We start from the raw sequence: 26,270 nt of genomic DNA on the forward strand, positions 1-26,270 counted from the left end.
ATGATGGGATATCAATGATGAATGAAAAGTGAAAACAGAAATTAGGTTTTCATCCATTAAACAAATAAATTTTTTTTTTTGGTCTTTTTTTTGTCATGAAATGACCATTTTAGCCCTGAAAGTAGGCCCCATCATCAGATTTAACGTTTGATTTAGACGGAATTTGGGAAATTGGACACGGTTGAGGAAAATTGAAGAGTTCAAGGGGTAAACTGTTAAAATTGAGAGGACAGGGACTAACATGAAAATACCCCCAAACCTCAGGGGGGTAAACTGAATTTAATCCTATTTTCATCCAACAAATTGTGAAAAATTGAGAAATATGTATTAGAATGATTGGGAGAAGTGATTAAAGTGAGAGAAAAAATACTCCTTGGGTGACTAAAGTGATTGATAGTGTAATAGTTGAGTGACCAAAGTGATATATTTGAAACTTGAGTGACCAAAGTGTCGAATGAGTCATAGTTGAATGACCATTTGTGGAATTCTCCCATTATTATATTTATTTATCTAAACCATTTCTCTTTCCAGAAATATCATTATATGACATATCCAATTAAAGAAGATTTTTTTTCTTTTTAACAAAAATCTCTCATTTAATATATAGCAATAAAAAACTAAAATACATTAAAGTTTCCTAATAAAATCGTAATTTGATTTACTTTAATTTTTTTTTCTTTTAGTTTCAATGTTCATCAATTTTAATCATGTTAAAAGATTAGTAAGTTAAAGACAAAGTGCTCTCTCTCTCTCTAACCTAGAGGTGCTTGGTTAGTCCCCGACGAAAGTGATACCCTGTTCGGCGACCCGCCTTGGTGGCGGCGGCGTCGGATGGGCTAGAGTGGCCTTGTGTCCAGTGACAGGCGGTTCTAGAATAGGCCCAATTGGATTACAGGCTGCATGGTGGCTGATCTGGTGTCCAGATCGCGTGGAGATCTTGTTAGGGAAGGGCGGCGTCGATTAGGAGGTAGGCGAGGGCGGCTGGTGTCGATCTCCCAAAGATCGGAACGTGGACAGTGAGAGGTATGGTTGCAGGGTGGTTTAGGGGTGGCGGCGAGGTTGGGCTATGATATACTCGGATCCGATCGGAGGGTTCTGATTTGGTTTGGGATGTTTGGAGTCACGCGGAGGAGAGGGATTGTTGAGATGTGTAGCACTTCTTGCCGGCGCGATAAGGATGATGAAGGGGTGGAGGATCAACCAACAGTTATTCGCTGCCAAGTAGGAGGCGGCGGGCTTGTTGCCGGCATTGGGATGGCCAGGATCTTGCGTGCAAGATAGAGGCGCAGTGATGTCAGCAGATTGCAATTCCGGCTTGGGCTTGATGACTTTTGGTCTTGAGCTTTGGCTCTGGGCCCAAACTTATTTACTTTTATGTTTTATTGTTTTTTACATTTAATTAAACGTGGCTTTATGCTAGTAATAAGTCCTTACTATCTTTTGGTAGGGCGAAGTGGGCTTTGTCCAGGATTGCACAATCAATGTGCCTTGTCTGGCCTAGCGAGGCGGCGAGCCATTTACTTGATCAAGTGGCAGGATGAAATGGAGTGTCACCGGATTTAATTCCGTGCGGCAAAATAGTGGGAAAGCTGTGCTATTTGTAATGCACTACTACAAAAAAAGCATTTTAGGACGTTCGAAAAACGTCATTGAAAACTTTAGATGACACGCAAAAAAAACGTCATCTATCAAGGAGTCATTGTAAGTCACTTACAAGGACGTTCAAAAAACGTCCTCTAATTTTTATAAGGACACCAAAAAAACGTCCTCTAATCTAAAAAAAAAACGTCATCTAATGTTTTTAAGGACACTTAAAAAGCGTCCTCTAATGTCTTTAAGGACATTAGAAGAGTGTCCTCTAATGTATATTAAGACACTTTTTAAGTGTCCTTAAATCCAATAAAAGGGTCATCTAATGTATACTAGGACGCTAAAAAAACGTCCTTATATCTATTATAGAACACAAAAAAAAAATGTCCTTGAAACAAAAAGAAGACATTTACATACAAATAATCTTTACAATCCCAAAACGTCATTGTATCTATTACTCGTTACAATATACTTGACTACAAGCACTTCTTGTAACTAATTCCTAGTTAAACGTACATTCTAATCTTATCTAATTCCTAGTTAAACGTACATTCTCATTATGAACAAGTGATACTAACCACGAGCCATGAATCTGAACAGATAACTATATTTGAAGCAACTATTGGTATAACTCTGCCCTGCATAAGTCAATAGTTGAACATAAGTAATAGGAAGGGATCAGATAAAATTGAACTTGAGATTAACAATTTATCCCATCAAGCCTCAAGGCTCAGAGGTAACCACACTTGATGACTTAGTACTTGTAGAGTAAACCAATAAGCCATAATCAAAATACAAACATTCTCAACTTTACCTGTTATAAACTTTAACATTTAAACATGCCAGCAGCTACTAGCAACTTAAGTTGAGCATGTGATCTGCCCAGTAAAAAAAAAAAAGATTAAATAAAGTACAGAAAAGCATATCAAAATATGCAAAGTAAACTTAAAAGAATAATATAAAGATGTATATTAATGAAAGCTACCTTTACTTGGTCTCGAATATTATAGACTATCTTGTTCAGAAACATTAGCATATCAAGATGGTTTCTTACTTCAGTTATGGGAGAAGCTTCTTGGTTGATCAGCAAAATGGAAAGAAAGTTTGGCAATCAAAAGTAGCCCAAGCTTTAGTACCTACGGAAGAAAAATAAATGCAAACCCCATTAAATAAGATGAAGAGGGTATGGATGACTATGAAAAGGAGAAGATAAAGCAATCAACAATGAGAAAGAGATTGAACATAGTTAGTGGCTAACCTAACAATTGCAAGTAATTACTGTAAGAAATCATCTACCCTCAAAATTTCTTAGCAAAATGATAAAGAAGATATAAATTACAAAAAATAAAGGGACACTGTCTTTAAAATCATACATTTTGTAAGCAGTTAGAATCAAGAAAAGGTACCATTTGGAATAGAAAAAGTCCAACAACCCAAGTTTCATCAATACAGAGAGAGAGAGAGAGAGAGAGAGAGAGAGAGAGAGAGAGATGCAGGACAGTTTTTTGGAAGATCGAATCTAACACATAGGACCAATGACTAAATAGGATACAAACCAATCCGTTAAGGTCTCTATTATATTCCCAAGCTGTCTTAATTTCAGAGAGGTCTTGTATGGCCTTCTAATATCTTTTTATTGATAAATTCAACCAAAGTTCAACCTCAAAAGCCCCATAGTTTCTGCTTAACCTCAAAAAGGACCATTAGGTATTTGATAATAAAACAATCCATAGCTCCTGCATTTTTTTGGGTGTATGAGAAATTCCCTCCATATAATCCAAGTAAAAAATATGGTGACTTTCAACGCAAAATCCCATATAATCCCACCCAACAATCACCATTTTAATCTCCCATTGATTCTCTCTCTCCCTCCTAACAATGAGAACACTAATTAACAATTACAATACTAATAATAATTAGTAGGAAACAATCTCAAATGGCCAAGTAAGTAAGGGAGTCATCGTAAGCAACGTATATGGGGTCTGGTAATAAAGAAAAGAATGAAGCAATTGCAATATAATATATACTAAAGAATGAACATGGATTTCCCCTTCCTCCCCAATCAAAACCCAAAGTTTTCAAATGACTAAAAATCAGAACCTTACCTTGAAACCCAATCAATCAATCGCCCAGATAACCACATTCCAAACTGCAGGCCAAACAAAACCCATATAAAACATGAAAACCCATATCAGTTCAAAACCAACGACAACAAAAAAAACCCAATAAAAACCAGAACACATAAAAATCAACAAAACAATACCTCCAATGTTCAGCCTTTCAAAACCCACAAAGACCTTAAACCCAGTATTTATCGAAACGGAATTCTTCTCCTCTTCTTTCGATTCTAACAGAGCAGTAATTCCTCAAAGCATCAAAAAGAGTATGATGATGACGAAGAAGAGCCGTTTCATGAAGCCTATGTAGAGAGAGGCTGTGAAGGTGAGACTACATAGTTGAAAACATGTGACCAGGAAATTATAATGAAAGGGAAAATATAATCAAGCAACATATTCAACCTCAACAGATCTTTTCAAATGATCCAACTTCCCTTTGATTATGCCCTATAAATAAAACACAAATATTAGAATTGTCAGTTTAGGATCATCTTAAATTTAGATTATACAAGCTCTAGTATACATGCATTTATTGATAAGAAAGTCTTCAAGTTCACATACATTTGAAAGATCAAGTTGCTCAAGGAGTTGATCATAGGATAGAAACTGGCAAAAAGAGAGAAATTAAAAACTAAAAGTCCACAAATCCAGTTTTGTATCTCCATGATACATCAATTATCATCGACAGTTTAGGAAAAAGAAAGATAGAGGTAGATACCACATTCCAAGTGAAAGAGTTTGAATATGAAAGATGATGGCTCAGATCCTATGAGCTGTTTGAGGATATTGATAACCCAACAAATTTCTTGATTGGATGTTCAAGAGGGACATAGAGCAGACCCATTTGACCCATTTTATTAAAAATTCTGGATATAGCAAAATCACAGGGTAGCAGATATATGACCCAACAAGCATTCACTCGATTCAATTTTCCTCCCTGAACGGAGAAGATCGAACACAACATTGAGCAGACAAACACGAAAACTTAGTGGTGCCATTGAGCAGACAAGTTCGAGGAAGAAGAAGCAACAGAAAAACCCAGATTTTGAAAGAAATAATAAATCAAAATCGACCATAACCCAGAATTTTAATTGTCAGCAAATCCCAGACAATTTTAATTGCAGTCAATGGAAACATAAATTAGTAAAAGACATGGTAGTCACAGTTCAATCTAATACACACCATCTCATGACCACGACCCGACCCGACTATCTTCAGCCACCACCATTCGAACGAACCCAAAGCACCGCAGCCCGAGCAGCCACCATAGTCGAACCCGAACTGGCTTCCATCTATTCCACCACCGCAGCGTCATGCCACACCGCAGCACATTACCGCGCCACCACAGATTGAATCTGTTCGACAACTGCAACCCGATCCCAAGGCAGCCGTGGAACCACCGCGGTAGAAACCGATCCGGGAACTGGCCTTTCCGCCACCGCCACAGCCACCGCTCAACCGCGCCGCACCTCCGCACCACACCAGCGGGACGAACCGACCAGGATCCAAGCGTCCCCAGCCTGACCCAAAGCTCCTGCACAGCGTTGAAGAAGACAACCGAAGAAAACAAAATGAAGAAGAGCCGCCCCCAACCCTCGAGCCAACGATCTGGATCCGGAGGGATCAAGATCAGGGCAAGAGAGGAGGGGGAGGGGTGTTGGTTGCAGATCTGTTTTCTCTCTCTAGTTTTTAGAGAGAGAGGCTCTCGAACTTTAGACTTCTGTTTTTGGAATTTGGGGTCATGTAGCGGACGAACGCCCTGCATGGATTCCCTTATGGCCTTATTCAACTATTATGGTTTTTGGGTATTCTGTGATTCGAACCCGAGACCTCTGTGGATTTTAGACGCGCTGGCCTTTGCGCAACTTTTCCTGTTTTTGCTTTTGAAATGCTAGAGTGGTGTTGACGTCGTGGCATATATACAAGGACATTCAATACAAAAAAACGTCTTAAAAAAAATTAGTGGGTGTCCCCAAACCTGTTTTGTGTAGTAGTGATGATGCTTCTTCGTGATAGAGTTATCTTTCCGTTATGTCACCGCTTTGTTAAGGTAAATAGAGTAGCCAGTTGTGCACTCTTTGCTAGTTGATGCATGTTAGAATACATAGATTTTGTAGAGACTCTTGGTATTATTTCAAGATGTTCTCTTGATGCTTACTGTAATACGGGGTTCAGGTTCTATGTCTCACCTCGTATTTTGCAGTTTCATTAATCAAGACTTGAGGGCAGTTGCACTAGCCCCCTTTCAAAAAAAAAAAAAAAAGTTGAATTTTTTTTTTTTTTTTTACAAAGGGCATTGCAAAGATTTTTTTCAACAAAATGGCTTTGGTATCTTCGTTTGTCAGATGGAACCTAATCAGAATGTTCTGCTAGTTTGTTATTTTGCTCGATTGGAGTGTCAATCGGACAACAGTCCAACATGCCTGTCTCTACCAAGAGGTCCAACACATACTTTCGTTGACATAAGAAGATGTCATCTCTCCCCTTGGCTACCTCAATCCCCAAGAAATACTTCAAGTCTCCCAAGTTCTTCATCTCAAACTCATATGCCAACTTCTTCTGAAGACTTCCAATTTCTACCAAGTCATTCCCTGTTATCACCATATCATCCACATATATAATAAGCACAGTTACCTTTCCCTTTTGGTGCTTTAGGAACAAGGTGTGGTCTGAATTACTTTGCTTGTATCCAAAGCATCTCATGCACTGAGTGAATCTGCCAAACCACGGTCTAGGTGACTATTTAAGTCCATAAAGAGACTTCACTATGTCAATAAACTCATCAGACGACAGAGCTCAGACGACAGAATATGTGTTTTCTGTTGTCTGAATAATTTTAACGACAGAATGAAAAAATTCTGTTGTCTGAATATAGTGATATACCATGGTAAATCAGTATTCTGAAAAAGGTTATGTTTCAGACAACAGATTTCTGTTGTGCATTAATTTAGTTTTGGTTGTTTGGTTTTTTGAAAGGAACTATTTGAAAATGGTTTTGTTTCAGACAACAGATTTCTGTTGTGCATTAAACTGAGATCAGTTGTTAGGATTTGTTTTTTTTTTTTTCCTTTCAGTTTGATTTTTTGGCACAACGTAAAGACCTATCCGTCTAACACTTCATGAAATTTTAGCCCGACAAATTTATCAAACTGATCGAAACCAGAACCCAACACTCAGCTCGCTCTCGCTCTCAAACTATGTCGATCTTCTCTTAAACCAAAACCCGACAACAGAACGTCTCTCTTCTGATTCTCAAACCAAAATCATCGAATTGAAAATCCAGGTCCTAATCCAACATCAATCCAGGTCCTAATCCAACATCAATCTCTTCTAATCCAATATCGAACTGAAAACCCAGAAAAAATTTTCCCATGTCGCCTCGCATATATAGAAAACCTCATTCCAGCCAAAGCATATCGGTCTCAATCCCTATCGTGTTGCTGGTAAGCCCCTCGGTTAAGTGTTAATAGATTTAGGGTTTCTTCAAGATTGGGGATTTAGGTTTTTTTTTCTTCAATCAAGTGTTCTGCTCAAGATTGGGGTTTTAGGGTTTTTTTTTTTCGATTGCATTAGGCGGAGGCTAGGCGGTTTAGACGGAGGATAGGCGGATCGACCTCCAACCCAGTCCCGGCGACGACCCAGTCTCGGCAGAACACAAAGGCCAGATAGCCAGAACCCAAAGCTAGAGAGAGAGAGAGAGAGAAACTCATACTATGTAACTCTGACAACACAGACTGGATTCCAGAGTCTCGTTCAGTCCAGATTTTCCAAATTTCACAGCAAAACCCAATCTTTCTCTCATCAACGTCAGGCAAGATCACCTTTTTATTTACTTTCTCTATCTGTATCTATATGTTTTTGGCTTATATGTATACGTATGCTATGCGTTCGGCCACTTTGGGATTTTGTATTTGCGAGTTATGAATGTAATGCTGGATTTTCTTTCAATTTTAATTGGCCCAATTTGTAGAAACAGAGGATTAGTCTCAGTGCATCAATTTGATCCTAACACCTTGTTTGGTTCCCGGAAAGTTTTTGTTGCCAGAAAGCTTTAATGGCGTCTTTGCAACCATACAGGATTACAGGGGGAAAAAAAAGGAAAGATCTTTTTATGTTTCTGGGGATGAAGAACAACTGGAATTTGAAACATAATTTATTAAAATTTTTTGTTGCTTTTGGTACTTGTCGGTGCAGAGGGTATGAATTCTAAGGTTGTATGTTTTTGAGGAGAAAGCTTTGTGTTGATAGTTTATTTTTGTTGCTGAGATAATGCTGGGTACCAGAAGTTTAACTCCTTTGTCTTTTTGATTAAAACTTGGGGCCCAGTGAATGGATTAAAATAAATCTCTCTTGCAATGTAGGTGTAATTTTTGTTTAACTTGAGTTTAATTGCAGACGAGTCTTTAGAGAGAATTGTGTGATTTAGTGTGATGTGGTTTGAGGTTCTAAAAGGAAAATGTTGCTGCTTGTAGCTTTTAGAGAGTTTGGCTTGACTAAATATGACATGGTTTGGTTTGTTTCTTGTTTTATAAATTGTTCTCTTGATTGTGCTATTGCGCAGATACTGCATCACTGTTTCCTACAAGGCATGCCTAGGGAGATCTTCAAACGTAAGAGCAAGATATTTTATTTAAATATTTCCAATGATCATTATTAGTTCCTTGTACAAACCCTTCTAATTGGGTTGATAGAGGAAAAAAATTATGTTAAACATTTATGCACTTTATAGACTTCTGAATTGTGATACAGAATATATATTCCCCACGCAATTGAACCTGACTTCAACTCAAGCCCAGAGGCACAATATTCCAACAAGACATCATCAGATGTATCCTATCAAGATTTACTCGGTTTCTAGAAAATTCTTTCAATTTTGTAAGTCAAAGTTCTTAACTTTTGTTAGCTTAATATGTTATACAACAGATGACTCCTATTATAATCAGCAGCAGACTATATTTTAAATGAGAGTACCCTGTTCTGCAAACACTGCATAATTAACAACTTCTGAAAGAAAAGACTCATAATTAACAAACATTGACCCCCTTTATTTTCTTTTTTATTTGTATCACAGATAAGGCTAGTAGAAAGACTTACTTCAACAACCTGATTTGGCCTGGTAGGCATTACTTTGATGCATCTATTAATCCGCTTCTTTTCATGTTTGCATTAGTAGTTGTTATACTTTGCGGCACATATTTCAGTTATACTATGGTTGAGGTTGTAACAATTTCTGATGGTCACAATCCTCAAGTTCTTGAAAACTGCACATTAGAGAACCCATTGTAAATATTTATACTGTTTTCCGGTAATGAGGAAAGGAAAAAGAGACTGATGAATAGTTGTTGCTTGATTTATATCTTGCCCTATTGGCGTAGTATTTTGTTTGTTTGTCCTTTTTAGGTTACTTCTGGCTGTTTATGTCCATTGTGTTCATTCTTTTTCAACATTTTTAATGTGGCTTCCTTTCTGTGCAGTCTTCAACATATGGAAAAGTGCTTGTTGTTGATGGCATCATTCAGCTGCTATTCAGTGGTGCGAGCTTATGTTCATATTGCTAAATCTACCATGAATTGCAAAGCATATCTGGGTTTAGGAGGCCTTTGAAAAAAGGGATTGGCCACTTTATTGATAAGTAAGGTTTTGCATATAGTGGCTCCCATAGAATGATGTGCCTTATTTTGGCTCGATTTGGCTGCATAAGTCTGTCCCAGGGATCATATTATGGAATGGCTAACATGGACTTCTGTGTGGTCAAATATATTATCACTATATAGTGTAAAAGTAAATATTGCCCCTATTATTACTGACTAGTCCGGTCCCTTCTTCCTCGGTGGAATTGCAAGTTCTGTTGTTCATTCTTTCATTTTGATGTTTCTTATGTCTTCTTACCCGCATTTACTTGTAGTACACACAAGCTTTTACTCTTTCCTTCTCTTATGCTAACCTTGTACATGTGTCTGGATGTGTTTCCAATAACTCTTTATTTTTACTTGCAGTTTTTGCCCTTGGAAAGTTAATGAATAAAAAGGAAGATCAGAGCCAGCTTTCTGCAATTGCAAGGTATTGTGGAACATAATATATTTATTTCCAGGGGGCTGCTCTTCATTAACAATTTTGTGCATGCAGGCAAGGTTCAGGCAGTGCTTCAGAGGAGACTTGAAAGTGCCAATTATATATCAGCTTTATTTAGCAAAGGTATTGGATTATGTGGCTGGTCGAGAGCTTAAGAAAGATGAAGTGTTGATATGCATAGTGATGTTATTGGCTGGTTGAACCAATGTGCTCAAGAGTTGTCATTAACTCTGTTTGGCGAACTTTTATTCTCTCTTTAGGGGATTTGGAAGGAAAGAAACGACCGGCTTTGGAATCAGAAGAAGTGTCAGGCTGTGGATGTCAGTGTGGGACTTGCGTCCAGGCTGCAGGAATTTAGATTCCACAGTTTGAAACCGTCCCAGCCTAGAAATAGAGGCAGGGTGGTGTGGAGATCTCCTCCGGTGGGTTGGGTGAAGATCAATGTTGATGGGGCATTCCATCATGTTTCTCGGAAAGGGGGACTGGGTTTTGTCTTCAGGAATGAGGAAGGTACCATGCTGGGAGGTGGTGCTTGTCGGTTGCATGGTTTGATATCCCCAGAACACGCTGAAATCTTGGCCTGCAAGGTGGCTTTGGAGTTTGCGGTGGAGCATGGTTTTGGGCCAGTTATGCTGGAGACTGATGCAATGGAAGTTCAGTGTCAACTCTCAGCTCATGATTCTGTTAACACATCATTGCTTGGAAGAATATATGAAGATGTTAGGTTGCTGTTGGAGGCTCAGAATGTCTTACATGTGAGTCACATAGGTAGGAAAGGAAATATGGTGGCCCATTTGCTAGCTAGCCATGCTTGTTCTCTCACAGAGAATGAATTTTATTTTTCAGTCCCAGGTGTTTTACAAGCTGCAATTGCAGCTGATATTTGTACTTTGTAAACTCTTCTTTTCTTAATAAATAGCTGACCTCCTTGGATTCAAAAAAAAAAAAAGATGAAGTGTGGCTGGTCAAGAGAGCAGTTTAGAGCACTAGATGATCTGGTATTTTCATATTATGTGGATTTAACTTGTAGAATTATAGTTTGATTGATTGATGTAATGGGATCTGGATACTTGTACATTTTCAAATGAAATTAATTATAATGATAATTTGATTGAAGTGCTTCTCTTTCATAAATTACAACTAAATTTTGCAGACCAGATTTCTTAATATGGTGTTGTGCAACTGCTCTTGCTAAGACATACAAACCAAATAAAGCTGACATCCAAACCAATATCAAACAACAGAATTCAAGCAAATGCCTGTTGTTAACAGTCTTATACATCGACATATAATTGTGGTTTCTAATTGAATCACACAAAAGAAAAACCCAAGAAGGTACAAGCTTCTATATATTCGGACGACATATTTATGTCATTTTAATAAAAAAGAAACAACAGAACATGAAAAATATATGTTGTCCACAATTGATTCACACAACAGAAAAAATCCAAGATAGTTCAAATCTCCATATATTCACACAACAGATTTCTGTCGTCTTAATGAAATACAAACGATAGAGATTTATGAAAAGATGTTGTGTAGAATCCTTTATAACAACATATAACTATCGTTTCGTTACATCTTCAACTACAGAAAGTCATAATTTGACATATCTCAACATAATCAGACAACAGATTATTGGCCAGCCTATGTTGTTTGAGTGAAATATAGATCACGGGTAATATCTGTCGTCTGAAGGCCTAAGAGATATCAGGCTACTAGACAACAGAAATTTTCTGAATCAGACAACAGCCCTCGGCTGTTGTCTGATGAGTATATTGACATAGTGCTTCTTCAATCGGCACACAACATCACCAGGTGTATCTGGTGCATAACCAGGAGGAAGATTCATGTACACTTCTTCATTTAACTCCCCATGAAGGAATGCATTTTTGACATCAAACTGATGGAGTGGCCAGTTCAGATTAGCTGCTAGTGACAATAACACCCGAACAGTATTCATCTTGGCTATTGGAGCAAAAGTCTCATCACAGTCAATCCCATATGACTGGGTGAACCCCTTCGCCACCAACCTCGCCTTACTGTGTCATCTGCATTATGTTTCAGAGTAAAAATCCATCTACACCCAACAGTCTTTTTTCCACGAGGAAGTGGTACAAGTTCCCGTGTGTGATTCTTCTCTAACGCCTCCATTTCCTTGGCCCACTTCCAATCTCTCAAAGCCTCTTGCACTTTATTAGGCACAGATACAAAGGATATTTGATGCACAAAATATTTATATGACTTTGACAATCTATGAGTTGACACTAAGTTTGCAACTGGATATTTAGATTTAGCATGAAGAGTGGGCTCATACTTTTTGGTAGGTTGACCACGAGTTGACGGGTTAGATAAGGTATATTTGGTTGGGCTTGACTCAACAAGAGTAGGTTCAACATTATTAGTAGACTCAGCTATGGGTTCAGGACGTACCTCTAGATGATCTTCAGAACTTGGGAAATCTTGGCCAATGAGGGATAATTGAGGAGGGGGGTCATTGTCAAAGGTTCTTAGGCTTGATTTTCTGATTGGTCGAAAAAGGTTCTGTGTTCTTCTGCCACAGAATTCGATTGGTCAATAATATGCTCCTCAGGATTCGAGTGGTCGATGGATAAGTTCGACTGGTCAATCAGGCTTCTTTGTTCCTTCGGGTCTGTCATTGATTGGTTGATTTGGATACTTTGACTAGTCGAATCATGGTCGTCAGTACATTCTTCTTCATCCTCATGATTTTTCTTCAATGCTTCACCAACAAACATCTCGTCAAAAAACTCATTCTCCCCCTGAAGAGAAATGTTGTTCGGGGTAAAATAACACATGTCCTCATAGAATGTTACATCCATTGTAACATAGAACTTCCGAGTAGGTGGATGATAGCACTTGTAGCCCTTCTGATGCGAACTATAACCCACAAATTAATACACATTTGAGAGCTCGGGCATCCAACTTTGACCTCTGATTTTTGGTAGCGTTGGGCACAAAACCGAAAATGGGCACAAAACCGCCCAACCCGAGCCGAAAATCCGGTCCAGTTAACCGACCCGATTGAAAAGAGCGGGAAAATGTAGTGGACCGAGCCGATCCGAATTGATGCGGTGCGGGTTCGGTGTCGGGTTTTAGACCGACCGAAAAAAAAAACCGACCCGACCGAATTTGAATAATATATATTTCTCATTTATTTTTATTAGTTGTTTATTACTTTATTTCATATTCGTCTATATATATGCTTAAGATAGACCTTACCGCAGAGAATCCTATGGGTAAATAAAACCTCAAAACATGGAACCCTAACTCTCATTTGCGACAGCCTCTCTCAACACAGCCGCTCTCGGCCTCTCTAGGCTTCTCCGGGTTTCAGCTCAGTTCTTTGGTGAGTTTTCGAAAACAAATCTTTTTTCTATAATGCTTCTCTCTTTAGTGTGATGCACTCACGCCACTCCCTCTCTCTCTCTTTCAGATCTGAAGCCCCAGAAGCCCTTGATTCAGCTACTCTATTGAGAAATACCACCACAGGTGAGATCTCTGCTGCACTACTCTGTTCTAATTTTTGAAGATTTGTTGTTCTTGTACACATGTGGGTTTTATCTCTGTGATTTGTATACTGGATTAGCTTGTGATTTTGTATACTGGATTATCTATGTGATTTTGTATACTGGATTAGCTTTGTTGTTCGTGTTGACTCCATGTTGACCTGAATGTGTGGGTTTGATTGTTTGTTGTGCCAAGCTGAAGAATGAAGAGGAGAAAACCAAGCTGAAGAATGAAGAGGAGAAAACCAAGCTGAAGTGTTGCTATGTTCTTAACTTTTTATTTTTATTTCTTTTGAACTCTGGAACTCTTTTATGCTGGTTTGGAAGTTGGAACTCCTGAATTTTAATCGTTTTATGCTGGTTTGTAAACTTAAGTGGTTCGGAACTGTTTTGGATTGCTTGGTTGCTTGCTTCTGGATTAGTATTATGCAATATGCATGTTGGTTGCTTGCTTCTGGATAACTAGATTAGTATTCTGCAGATCTGCTTGCTTTTTGTTTTTTGTGGGTCAAGTGAGTCATTAGCCAGATTCTGCAATATTGGGCCTTAGAAAATTTGTAGCCCTTTCCTTCTTCTTTTTTTCTGAAAATTGGGCTAGTATTTAAAAAGCCCATAACCGACCCGACCCGATCTGAAAATCCGGGTTAACCGAAAATCCGGCCCACCAAAAAAAAGTCGGTTGCTGTTTGAGTTTTGGCCCAACTGAAGAATCCGGGTCGGAAACGGTTTGGGCCCTAAACCGACCCGGCCCGACATATGCCCACTCCTAATTTTTGGGTATGTGACAAAGGCAACACAACCAAAAACACGGGTAGGAAGATTATGGAATGAAGGAATAAAGACATAGGTTGACATGACTTCAAAGGGAATACGCCACTGAAGAACACTGGAATGAAGACGATTAACAAGATGTGAGGCAGTCTGAACTGTTTCACCTCACAGATACTTGGGCATATGAGCACCAAATAACAATGCTCGTGCTATGTCTAAAAAAGATGACGGTTTTTACGTTCAAACACACCATTTTGTTCAGGTATTTGGGGACAAGTGGTTTGATGGATTATATCGTGATGTTGGAAATGTTTCTGAAAATCATGATTAACAAACTCTCCCCCATTATCAGAACGAAAAACTTTGATATGACCATTGAACTGTGTTTGAATCATTTTTTGAAAGGCTTGAAAAGCTGAAAACATAGCATCCTTAAATTTAAGCAATACTACCCATGATAATCGAGTGCAATCATCAATAAACAAGACAAAATAATGCATTCCAGAAACAGTGGGTTCTCTGGAAGGTCCCCACACATTAAAGTGAATAATCTCAAACGGGGTAGCACTTTTATTGGAAACACTTGAAGGATAACTAGCATGATGACTCTTAGCAAGAACACAGGTTTCACAACGTAAAGCATACTCATTTACCCCAATAAACAAAGAAGGCATGGTTTTTCTCATATGGCTAAAAGAAGGATGCCCAAGACAGCGATGCCACAACCATACCTCACTAATTTGACCAGAACTTGTTGTTAAAGCAGCTCGGGTTATCTTTGTTGGCTTCTCTCCACCATACATGCAATCAAGATGGAACAGTTTCCCCCTCAAATATCCACGACCAATTATTTCTCTAGTGAGAAGATCTTGCAAAATGGCATACATAGGGAAGAATGTTACCGAGCACTTAGACTGAGCATTTAATTGTGGTACGGATATTAAATGATGAGATAAAGCTGAAACATATAAAACATTATGGAGTTCCAAAGCAGGAGTGACTCGACTTCTACCTATCCCCATTACAGGGAAAGACTCACCATTAGCATTTATAACACTAGACACAGGCGGGGGTGACAAATTGGAAAAACGGGATTTGTCATAAGTCATATGATCTGAGGCACCTGAATCAATTATTCAAGTGTCTCCACCAATAAAGTCAAAAATTTGTAAAGCAACACCAACCTTACCTCAATTTCTGTGAAGAACCAATGTAGAGATCTTACCATCAGATTTCGAATTATTAAAGCAGCCAAGTGGGTAGCCAACTAATTTGTAACATGTCGCTTTGGTGTGTCCAAAGTTCTTACAGTAGATGCAGAACAATTGAGAGAATGTCATAACGAAAAAAAAAAACTTGATTATGCAGCGGAATTGAGACAGAAGGTGCATCAACTGATGGAGAGATATTGATCGACCAGTTAGGAAGCCGCAGGAAACCTTCCGAAAGACAGAAAAATAATCCTAACCTCCAGATTAGAGGAATGAACAGAGATCTAACCTCAGAGTGTGAGGAAAGAACAATGAAGAAAAAATAAAGAAACAAAGTCCTCTCGGATCTTTGCTTTTGATACCAAGTCAAATTATGAAATGGAAATGAAGAAATATTTGTGAGTGATGAATTTTCTGATAGTGTATATGAGGTTATATATACAAGCCCTACACTATTACATGTTGTATAACACAAGACATCTTGGTCTCTGTTGGGTTAAAAATTGCACAGAGTGTAAAATGTCACCCAACGTAATTTCACTCGTATTCATTAACTGAATAGAGTTTTAATTATTTCGGGTTCGACCCATTCAAGACAGAATGTGTCTCTTAATTACAATCCCTTGTTACAAGGGAACACCCTTTGATTCCATTTATAAAGAAACCAGTGTGTGATTGTTTGTTTTTGCGGCTGCACCCGAATTTTGGAATGGGTTGCCTACGTACCCGGGAAGGGATCAAGCCACTCGTAATTCAAGAGTTCCAATGAGTGAATGACTCAGTGGAAGGCTTGGATTTTTGGAATAGGAATAGTGTTTGGGATGCGGTTGCATCTAGATTATTTGATTCCAGATTGCCTACATACCCTTGCGGGATCAAACCACATGTAGTTCCAGCATTTGGGATTTAAATGGGTAGATGACCCATTTATTTTTTGATTTGTGTTTGAGATATTTGTGAGGGTTTAGAGCCCTTGCATTTGCTTTTGGATAATTTGGGAATGATTTTATTTTTCTGGTGTTTGGGTGAATTTGACTGGTGGAGTCAGAGATTCGGATTGGCTGAATTTGACTGGTGGAGTCAGGGATTCGATTTGAATTTGTGGTTGCATCTAGTGGGTCGCTAGATTGCCTACATACCCTGTGAAGGGATCAAACCATTGTAGTTCTGAACTTGCGGATTTTTCTTGGTTTTGTACCAAAGGGATATTTTCTAGGCTCCGGAGCATTTTTTACGAAACCAAAACTCGGGTATTTGGAAATGGAAACCCGTAGCGTCATGCCTTGCCGAATTCTTCAAATGGGCCCAAATTTGGAAATGGGCTTCGTTTGTATCCTTGCGAACCATGTTCCTTGATCCATGAAGATTTTTTTAGCCCCAAATTTAATACTAGCATCTTCAATGTACCGAGCGGACTCCGAGTCTCAATTTTTCTTGTGTAGAATTCGGAGACATGCATCAAACTTTTATTTTAGGCATCGAATTTTGATATGGACACCCAACAAAGACTTCTTAGAGGCCCAAAGCCTCACACGTGCTCGGCTGCTATCTTTTCACTTATTCTTTTTGTTTTCCTTTTCTCACAGCTGCTTTACTTCAATTTCCACTGTCAAAAACCCGATGAACACGAGCTTGTTTGGTCATTCTTGCCAAGTCGAATTAGGGATGGATTTGGAGACAGCAATCAATTTGGCAATGGAATTGAAGATGGGCCGCAACTATATTCTTGTCCAGAAAGGATTTCAGAGCCTGCAATTTAGATTTCTGCACACAAATTGGGTGAGGATTTCGTTCTTTATTTTACTCCTTGGTTTGATCTGTGTACAACAAAACTGAAATTTCTTCTTGATTCTCTTCATCGGTGACTCTGGGCTTTGAATGTTGTTTTCTAGTGTTGCAATTTTATCGCGGTGAGTTCGAACAAGGCAAGGGTGTACTTTGGGTTGTGACAGCAATACTCCTGCCTTTGACTCTTCCGATGCGTATATGAGCCTATTTTGAAGAGGGCATTCTTTGATTCCACCGATAAGTTCCTGCAATTAACTCCTTTTTCCTTTACTGCAGGAACTACAGGGGAAACCTCACCGGGTGGGTGCTGTTATTGAGGTAAGCTTTCTGCACTCTAACCAAACTTGTTCTTTTGTCTTGTTCACCTTAATTGAACTTACAAATTTGATTGGAAAGCATACCACCGCCAAGCATTCATTGAATTTTCAAACTTGACTAGGAAACCACCGCCAAGCTCTTTTTCTTTGAATATGTTGCTTAAGCTTTTGTCTTATGCATGAATTGGTGGTCTGCAACGCCACCGTTTATTTTTTTTCCTTCTTCTCTTGCTTTTGCTTTGCACTTTGTCAGCTTCTGCAATTGTGTTGGAAACTTTGTTAATTAAGCCCTTTTGTCTTATGCATAGCTTAATTAATCAATCTCGTGGCCTGCACATCACCATAGCACTCATTCTTTGTTTTATATATTGCTTTGTGCTTTTATGGATTTCTGGGATTGCCTTGTTGACATTGACCAAAACTTGGGTTAAAACTCCTTTGCACATGGATGCCATTGCCAGAGACTTTTCTTCTTTAATTTTCATGTCAGCACTGCTTCAATTTCTTGCATCAACACTTGCTGCAATCTCTTGGAATAAGTTGAAATTGGCTCTAACATATGCCTTGCATTTCAACACATCTCTGTTTCGTGCACTTAATTAGTGTTGCAAGCTGTTATTTTGCCATTCCACCGCCAGGCTTTCAACTTTTTCTATGTTGTGCACCTTGACCTGTGGCTCCCAGAAGTACACAGCTGTCGACCTTTGGTTTTAAACTTTGGACAGGAACAACTTCTCTCTGAGCATAACTTGTATTTGGTTCTGACAAAATAGCTTAATGTGCAGGTTCAAAACGGACCAGGTGATAGTGGTCACAGCAGTGTTGGAAGTCTCAAAACTTTATTTTAAGGGTGAGCATCTTCTTCCAAGTGCCAGTTCTGGTTTCATTTTGCCGGCAGACATGATTTTAGAGTCTGCTGCAGAACTGTATTTGTTTTGACAGCCTTTCTCCGTCTCCTTCCTTTGAATCAGAAGGTCGGGACTGACTTATTTTTGGCTTTGGTGTTTTGACAGAGTTCCCTTTTTTATCATCATTTTTAATTTGAATCACGACCCTATATGGAAGCAAGGTCTGGATGGTGATCCACAAAGGGCCCTCTGTCATGTTCCGGTTTATTAAACTGCCGAAACTTGAGGATGATATCGGCACCCTAAGGCTCGCCGTTTCAAAGTTCTGAAAACAGTATTGGCACCGTAAGGCACCGCCACCGGAGCTTTGAAAGTATTTTCGGCACCCTAAGGCACGCCGAGTTGAAGCTCAACGACAATATCGGCACCCTAAGGCACGCCGTGTCGGAGCATGATATTGATACCCTACGGTATCGCTGGAGGCCTGCATCAATTTGAGAACAGCAAAGGAAAAGGTGCAGATCGGTGAAAGTCTCACCCTCTTCCTTCTTGCTTTCTTCCTCTGCTTCTTCCCGGTCTCCTGATGCTGCTATGTTCTATATTTTCGTCCTCTGGTCCTCCTTTTCTTTTCTTCACATCATGCTTATATAATGCACTAGTGACGAGTTTGACTTGCATACAACATTGAGAGTTTTAGAGTTCAACTCGAAGTGAACTAGTTGGAAACTTTATCTCCACAATATTTTTTCTCTTCTGACGTCAAAACTGTAACTTATTTTTTTAATTGCATTGCTGGCAAGACTTCTAACAAACCTAGAAGTCCAATGCTTTACGAGCTTGACAATTGTACTTCTTCACATTCTTTTGTCTTTTGCCATAGAAATGCACTAGACGTCAATCTCGTTGTAATTGGATATATGAATTTTTTCGGTTTCAACAGTCTCCAAGTCATCTTGTTCTCCAAGTTTGCTTCTCCTACAAGATTGCTTCTCCTCCAAGTAAATAAACTTCTTCTACAAGCTATGACTCATAAGTCAACAGAAAGGAATTCGAGTACTACAACGAGGTAAGGTAATTTGGGCTTTCTAATGATAGCAGCAATGTCGTCTTGCTTTTGATCTTTCTGTGTTGTGACATGCTTCTGCATCTTTTCATTAATGTCTGCGTCATTGTTGCTGTATCTTCTTTCCATAGCCATAACAGCTAGCCTAAATTATCAGCGAGAAATGGCTCAAGATGCCAGGGGTGATTTTATATATATACTTATATAGTGATCAAAATAATAGTCCTTTCCATAAAAGGTTACTGTCTTTCATTAAGTCTCTATCTCTATGAATTTATCTCCATATCTAATTGCTTGGTTTCCTTTAAAGGTTAGGGCAGCTTAACGAGGCAGGTTAAATTCCTTTGAAGGTGCCCTTTAAGGATGCAATGGTCTGCTGCTCTTGAAGGCATGTGGCTTTGGTTCTTTTAATTGTCCTTATCAAGATTTGACCTTCTTCTCTGTTTCTCTTTTGGTTTTAGTTTTTAGCTTTTCAGTTGATGATCATGAATGCAATTACAAGAATATGAATTCTAAATTATCTCATATTACTTATTCTGTTGTCAGAATCAACTTTGTAGATGTTAATTTCAACTAGTGAAACACTATGAAGGCAAATCGGACACCAGATGCAAACTAAAGACAGTAGTCAACTGATTTGATACAAAACAAATAACTAACTTGGGGTCTCATTTAAATTGAAGTTCTTCTGTGCACTTTCTAATGGAAGGTGTTCATAATCAGTGAACTGAACTGCAATTCTTTTACAAACCTACGTACAATTAATTATAATATCATACTAATTTTCACGTGGAGTGCAATTTAGATTTCTCCAGCTAGCTTTCTGCATAAAATCTTCATTCACAATATCTCAGTTGAAAACCAGGATTATTTGATAAAATCGGAGATTGAAAGTCATCATCAGATCTGTAGCTTCGGCAGCGCAAAATGTCAGTTTTGATTCTGTTCTATATATGATCGACCTCATCGATCAAGAAGTAGGTAGTCAGTGAGGTTGCCCCATCCTCAAAGCGACATAAGCCAGAACCCTATAACCCACCAGCATTACACCCAAAGCAGCAACATCAGACCACAAACCATCAAGACCCACAAACTTAACAGCAGGATAGTCAAGTACCCTGCAACGCACCCCCAGATCACACTCATAAACTTCATTCACCGAGTATTGAACTCCCAGAAGAAGCTTATAACAGTAATGACTGAAAGAAATATACTTCAACCAAGCTATGAAACCTGGAATGTGCAGAATGTAGTATCCTCCTACTAGTAAAAACACCAACATGGTCACTGAAGCCAGAGTTGTCCCCTGTTTCACATCCATTAGAATTGCACCTAGTGCTAGTCCAAGGCCTTGTGAGACTAGCACATTGTAAAGAACTATGAAGAGGGTTAGTCCATATGTGACTAGTGAAGGCTTGAGACCCCCCATCCAATAAGCAACCGTCACAAACACAGTGGGAAGCACAAGCTCCATTGGCAAATCACCCACGGTTCTGGCAAAGTAATAGGAAGAGAGACGATACATGCCAGAGGAACGTTCCTTTCTTAGCATTGGTCGTTCCATAGGGAAGGCAAATATGGCATTGAACAGTGGGAAGAAGCCCCAGAATATGGAGAAGAAAAAGAGAAGTCCAACCTGTTCAATTCATGAAAGTACTAGTTTGATTAATTGATCGGTACATACTTCTAATGAATCATCGATCCATGCTAGTAATTATAGGACTTAAAATTACAATACCTGATCTTGCAAATGTGAAGTGTCTGAGTGCCACCAACAAAGGCCTGAGAGAATTGCAACCGACATAACTTGGAATATCCTTAAACCTGAGAAAGATTCATGCTTTCTCTCTTTCAAACCCCTCAGAAGCAAAACCTTGAATTGCTCCCACCAGCTGGTAGTCCATTCGTAATCTCGACTACCTACACACATGTATATAAGCATGCACTGCTTATGATCAGAACACATTGTACAAAATGGCAACATATAAATAAAGCTTAACTGGAATTTCGAAGACTAATTTACCTCTGGATGATGATGTTCTTGAAGAAGAAGAAGAAAGAACAGCTGGGTCTTTTTGACTTTGCTGAATCTCTGCCTTCAATGCAGGGTATAGGTTCTTTTTATATGATGATATCAGAAACTGCTTAGTTGTGTTTTGTTCTTCGTGATGATCTAATCTGCCATTATACTCTAGTTGATCATCTTGTTTAGCATCAGGTGCTATACCTGCTTGTCAAAAACAATCCAAAATACTTAATTAACAAATTCTACTACTAACAAACAAGTAAAGTAATTGATTAGCAGGTAAAGTAAAGTAATTGATTAGCAAACCCCCTTTGCCCCTTCAATTCCATCTATAATCACAACGCCGTTGGTGTGGTGAAAGTTAAAATCTTTTTGGTCCACTCACATAATTATTGTGAAAATGGACTCTTACCTAAATAACGGCAAGTTAAAAAGTATCTTAAAAAACTTATTGGCCGAAAATAAAATATCTCAAAGATTATATAACATGGTGACATGGTCATGGTATTACTTGTGCCTCGTGGGTGGACAGTGAAGTTGACATGTTCAATATTAGCAACATCATATCATTTACTTTTCTAAACCAAGTGATGTTTTCTCAGTGGTCTGACGGTCTGACCTCCACTATCAAAATCCGGCAATTAGCTGATTTCATCAATGTTTTGGCATGATATATGCCCTTAATTATTTAGATTATAAGCTTGTATTAGTTTAATTAACGGTCGTCAGGTATCCTAATTTTTCAGGAAAAAAAAGTTACTATTTTATTATATACTTAATCACATTTTAGGACTTATTAAGTTTTCGAATGAACTTCTTTTTTTCCTTTCTTTTTTAAATGCACTTTCTCATATAAATAAAAATCGTCAAATGCACTAAGGATTACTAATAATCAAATTCTATAATGGGTCAAAGTGGGACTTATTATATTGTCAAGCACTCATGAATTTTAATAATTAAGTTCCATAATGGGTAAGAATCGTAAGATGCTCACAATCCTTTAGTTCTAATATAAGAAAAATTAATTAAAGAAAAGAAATGTAAAGGTGATGATGAAAATTGAAAAGAATTGAAGAAATGGCTTACCATTAGCAAGATCAAGCAAGAAATCAGCCGGGTTGATGAAATTGAACCCGACCTCATACCCAACGGACCCGAAATACTCCATGACCCGACCTGCATGCCCGCTGTAAATCGGGCACCCGTCCGACAAAACTACCACCTTATCAAACATCCTATACAACCTGCTGGACGGCTGGTGGATGGTGGTGATCACTGTCCTCCCACCTCTCGCCAGTAGGCGCAGCGTAGCAACTATACGCTGCGCCGTGGTAGAGTCGAGCCCCGAGGTAGGCTCGTCCAGCAACAAAAGACTTGGGTTCACCAGCATCTCCTGCCCGATACTGACCCGTTTCCTCTCCCCACCCGATACCCCACGCAGCAAAGGCCCGCCAATAACACTGTCACGGCACCGGGTCAACCCGAGCTCCACCATAACCATCTCGGCCTGCTCTTTTTTCTCTTCCTTGCTCAGCTGCTTTGGAAGCCTCAAAAGGGCGGTAAATGTTAGGGTTTCGAGCACAGTCAGATGAGGATATAGAACATCATCTTGTGTCACAAAGCCGGTGTTGTGCTTCATGGAGCTTGAGAAATGCTGGCCATTGTAGGTCACTTTGCCGGAGATTTTTCCCGGCAAGCGGCCGCCGAGTGCCGTCAAGAGAGTGGTCTTGCCGCTGCCGGAGGGCCCCAGCATTGCGAGGAGCTCCCCCGGTCGCACAATCCCACTCACCCCATTCAGTAGATTTCGTGTTTGCTTTGGCTCATTATATGAACTGACGCAACTACCCTTTGTCGGCTCCAGCTTAATGCTGTAGGTGACGTCTTCGAACTGCAAACATAAAACAAAAACATCAGATTACCTGCAGATAGGTGCTGCATTACGAAACCTTAGTCCACTATAATCGACTTAATTACGTAACATGTCCGGCTGTCTAGCTCGCAAGAAAATAATTCCTTGTTACCTTAAGTGTCACAGGGCGCAGGGACTCGCGCAAGACGGAAGCTCTATGAGGGGTACTCGGACGTGGTTGTTCCGGCATGTCATCAGGTGCCAGACGCGGGCTTCCGTTAGTAGTTCCAGCAGACGGTTCGGCATGAACCCAGCCGGTCTGATAATTCTCAGACCTGCTTACATTAGAGAGTATGCTAGACTTGTTAGTTGGAGTAGTGTTTGTCATGGTGTTTTCCTGCTCCGGAGGTATCATTGCTTTTCAAAGCTAGGAAATGGAGACGGCCGGTGAAGAGAAGAGAAGAGACGAGAAGAAATAATAGAGAGGATGGGGATGAAGGGAAAGAGATTGCTTAGATCGATCTATCACATGCAATGGAAGTCATGTGATGACTCTTTATAAAGTTGAGGGGGAGGGCACACGAGAAACAGACCACTTAGGATTTTAAGTGGGTCATAATTTATGGGGAAGGGGGGCCCTATATATGGGTGGCCTTATAGGTTAAAGACTCTAATGCACTTACTTTAGGGTTGCCGCTAGTCTCTGAAGGTGATGCATGCATATATGTATGTAACTATGTATTATATTTATGAATAATAGTAGTGTGCTCGATCTTTTCCTACTTTAGGGTTAGTTGGGTACGTACGTGTCAACTCGTAAGAAAGGCATTTGTTAGGTTCTAGCTTGTGCCACAGCTTGTACGACACAGAGCTTTACACTACTATACTGTGCGCCTTAGCTGCTCGCCATTTATGAATGACTACTAATATTCCCGATCCCAGGCCATTCTTATATATTAGCTTTTATTTTCAAACAACAATTTGACAAAGATTTGTTTATCAAATATTCCGTGATAAACCTTTAATTTGGCAAAGGGGTGATGAAAATGATTAAAGGATGGTGCATGTACTTTAAAATATATACTTTACTTGAAAAGATGGAACAAAATTCAGATCCTACAAGCTCTAACCAGTAAATTCGTATTCCAGTTTTTCATATAGACGATTTGATAAAATATATAAATGTCACATGTCATCAAGATGCATGGTATTTTGTGTATGCCCTAATTTCCTAGCTACCACACAAATAACGTAAATATATAGTTAGACACATTGACTCGTATATTCTATTAGACATTAATTAACTAGGCTAATTGATTTCTGCTTGAGAATTGAAGCACCTGCAGACAGAAAGTAGTGCATCCTTTCCCCCTTTCTTAGCTATGAGCTAGCTAAGCTTATTCCAAATTTCGAATACAAAACGTACCACGTGCCCTTTAGAATTTGACAAATATGATCATATCCACAACTATAATTATTTTATTTTTTTTGGTTACACACAACTATAATTATTTTAATTAGTACATTACATGAGGGCCATTGCCACTGAAGAAGCTATATATACTCATGGGGTCAGAGTTGACAGTACCCGAACACTATTATATATTAGATTAATGAAGCAGCAACAAATTAAGTGAAGGAGATAGTGATGAAGAGCATAAATTATATTATAGTACATATGGTAGTTAAAGGTAATATTATTGACTTATGTGACTCGTAGTGATTTCTGATTGATCTCTTAAATTTTTTTTTTTCTTTTTTAATCTCTTACATAGTCTCCACCACATTTGATGATTTGAATAATATTATTAGTTAGAACCACCACATGATATTACCACGTGGTACTCTAGGACCACAAAATAATTCCTCGTAGCATATGTCTATCATCATCATCCACTTATGTTTCGAAATCAAACACTACAATGACTACATAGACATAAACTTAATTCAAACTTCAAAGTCCAACCAGAAAGCCCATATTTATTTCTATCTAATTCCAACGATCGCTTTAGGATTTTTCTCTGTCGGGAATAATATCAATCGAGCCCCTTTAATTTGGCAGTGTGCTTGAGAAAAATCAAAAATTAAAAAGAGGGGGAAGGGGTTATGGTCATGGTGGGTTCTTAGCTTCTGCTTTTTCTAGGTGTCAAATGCTTATTCATAATGAGAGATAGTGGCTGAGATTGTGTCGTCTTTCCTATAAAAGGTCCCTCCCAATTGGTGGTGCATGCGTCACCGTCGATCTAAAGGTAACCAAGCTTTTTCCTAAATTTGGTTGGAATTAGAATCACCAAGCAGTCATTCATTGGTTGGTGGCATTAATTAGCATAACTCTCTCACTAATGACGTGTTATATGCAAAAACAGCAACTTGGTTGAATTTGGTCAGGAATATGTTGCAAAATGAAAGATTATGAAGAATTTTTTTATGACAAAAGATTATGAAGATTTTGCTTGACCTCAAATATAAGCCCCAGCTGCCCTACCGACATATTATGCATTAATACGTTATTATAATATGCTTCTAAGAAATTTAAGATGGCATAAGAGTCATCGAAAGTGTAAAATTCTGATACCGACCAGAATTGATGCTTGATACTTAAAAAAATTAATAATGAACCATTTTTTTTTATTTTTTAAGATTGTGAACCAATATGTTTTTATACAATAATATTACTATGTTCGTATTATGATTTCTTATTCTTTTTTTTTTTATCTAGATCAGTTATGAAATGTTAGATTAACAAAGCTTTACTTGTAATAGATCTTTGTGGCTATCAACTTGAAAAGGTGAGCACAAAATTGAAAATTGTTATCTCTGATATTTTTGGCCAGACCACCAATTCGTATAGGGTCAAACCCGAAAAATTCTATGGCAAAAGAAAAGAAGAGAAAAGAAATAAAACCCTAAAAAGAATTTTACAACACTTTATCGGCCTTTTTACTGTATAGTACAGTAAATTTGATTCGGCGAGTACTTTTGGGTCCATTCTTATCGTGTAACGAATGTCTTGAAGTGTGCCAGGTGTTGCTATAGTGTTTCAACTTTGAACTTTAAATTAACTTTGGAAGGTCCCTCTTCAAGATCA

General features: G+C 38.7%; 2 protein-coding genes and 2 long non-coding RNA genes across 9 annotated transcripts; 2 read left to right on the plus strand and 2 right to left on the minus strand.

Annotated features, from left to right (window-relative positions):
* Positions 1 to 1,979: 1,979 nt before the first annotated feature.
* Positions 1,980 to 5,463, minus strand: LOC133710016 (uncharacterized). 2 transcript variants are annotated; one of them, XR_009846437.1, is made up of 7 exons: positions 4,890 to 5,463; positions 4,110 to 4,154; positions 3,854 to 4,009; positions 3,696 to 3,739; positions 2,645 to 2,726; positions 2,405 to 2,468; positions 1,980 to 2,228 (listed from the first exon to the last, which is right to left on the minus strand). It is a non-coding gene; the product is annotated as an uncharacterized LOC133710016 (long non-coding RNA). The 2 variants fall into 2 exon arrangements; XR_009846436.1 differs by having other exon boundaries at positions 2,576 to 2,726.
* A 1,886-nt stretch (positions 5,464 to 7,349) lies between these two features.
* Positions 7,350 to 9,945, plus strand: LOC133712319 (uncharacterized). Of its 3 annotated transcripts, XR_009847294.1 has the most exons (5): positions 7,350 to 8,317; positions 8,457 to 8,582; positions 8,779 to 8,823; positions 9,182 to 9,767; positions 9,834 to 9,945. XR_009847294.1 is itself a non-coding variant. In XM_062138424.1 (4 exons), the coding sequence occupies exons 1-4, from the start codon at positions 8,164 to 8,166 to the stop codon at positions 9,211 to 9,213; spliced, it is 357 nt and encodes a 118-aa protein (XP_061994408.1). In that variant the 5' UTR covers positions 7,350 to 8,163; the 3' UTR covers positions 9,214 to 9,871. The 3 variants fall into 3 exon arrangements, 2 of the variants coding, with proteins under 2 accessions (XP_061994408.1, XP_061994407.1); XM_062138424.1 differs by having other exon boundaries at positions 9,182 to 9,871; XM_062138423.1 differs by lacking the exons at positions 9,182 to 9,767; positions 9,834 to 9,945 and having other exon boundaries at positions 8,779 to 9,159.
* Positions 9,946 to 16,797: 6,852 nt separating this feature from the next.
* Positions 16,798 to 19,829, plus strand: LOC133709158 (uncharacterized). 3 transcript variants are annotated; one of them, XR_009846158.1, is made up of 4 exons: positions 16,798 to 17,070; positions 17,184 to 17,397; positions 18,182 to 18,246; positions 18,410 to 19,181. It is a non-coding gene; the product is annotated as an uncharacterized LOC133709158 (long non-coding RNA). The 3 variants fall into 3 exon arrangements; XR_009846159.1 differs by adding an exon at positions 19,618 to 19,829 and having other exon boundaries at positions 16,825 to 17,397; positions 18,410 to 19,310; XR_009846157.1 differs by having other exon boundaries at positions 16,813 to 17,397.
* Positions 19,830 to 20,011: 182 nt separating this feature from the next.
* Positions 20,012 to 23,767, minus strand: LOC133709156 (ABC transporter G family member 21). Its single transcript, XM_062134792.1, has 5 exons — positions 23,355 to 23,767; positions 22,420 to 23,221; positions 21,331 to 21,534; positions 21,046 to 21,227; positions 20,012 to 20,943 (listed from the first exon to the last, which is right to left on the minus strand). The coding sequence occupies exons 1-5, from the start codon at positions 23,595 to 23,597 to the stop codon at positions 20,293 to 20,295; spliced, it is 2,082 nt and encodes a 693-aa protein (XP_061990776.1). The 5' UTR covers positions 23,598 to 23,767; the 3' UTR covers positions 20,012 to 20,292.
* Positions 23,768 to 26,270: the final 2,503 nt, after the last annotated feature.

This window comes from Rosa rugosa, chromosome 5 (genome assembly GCF_958449725.1).
Source record: "Rosa rugosa chromosome 5, drRosRugo1.1, whole genome shotgun sequence".
Classification (NCBI taxonomy): Eukaryota; Viridiplantae; Streptophyta; class Magnoliopsida; order Rosales; family Rosaceae; genus Rosa; species Rosa rugosa.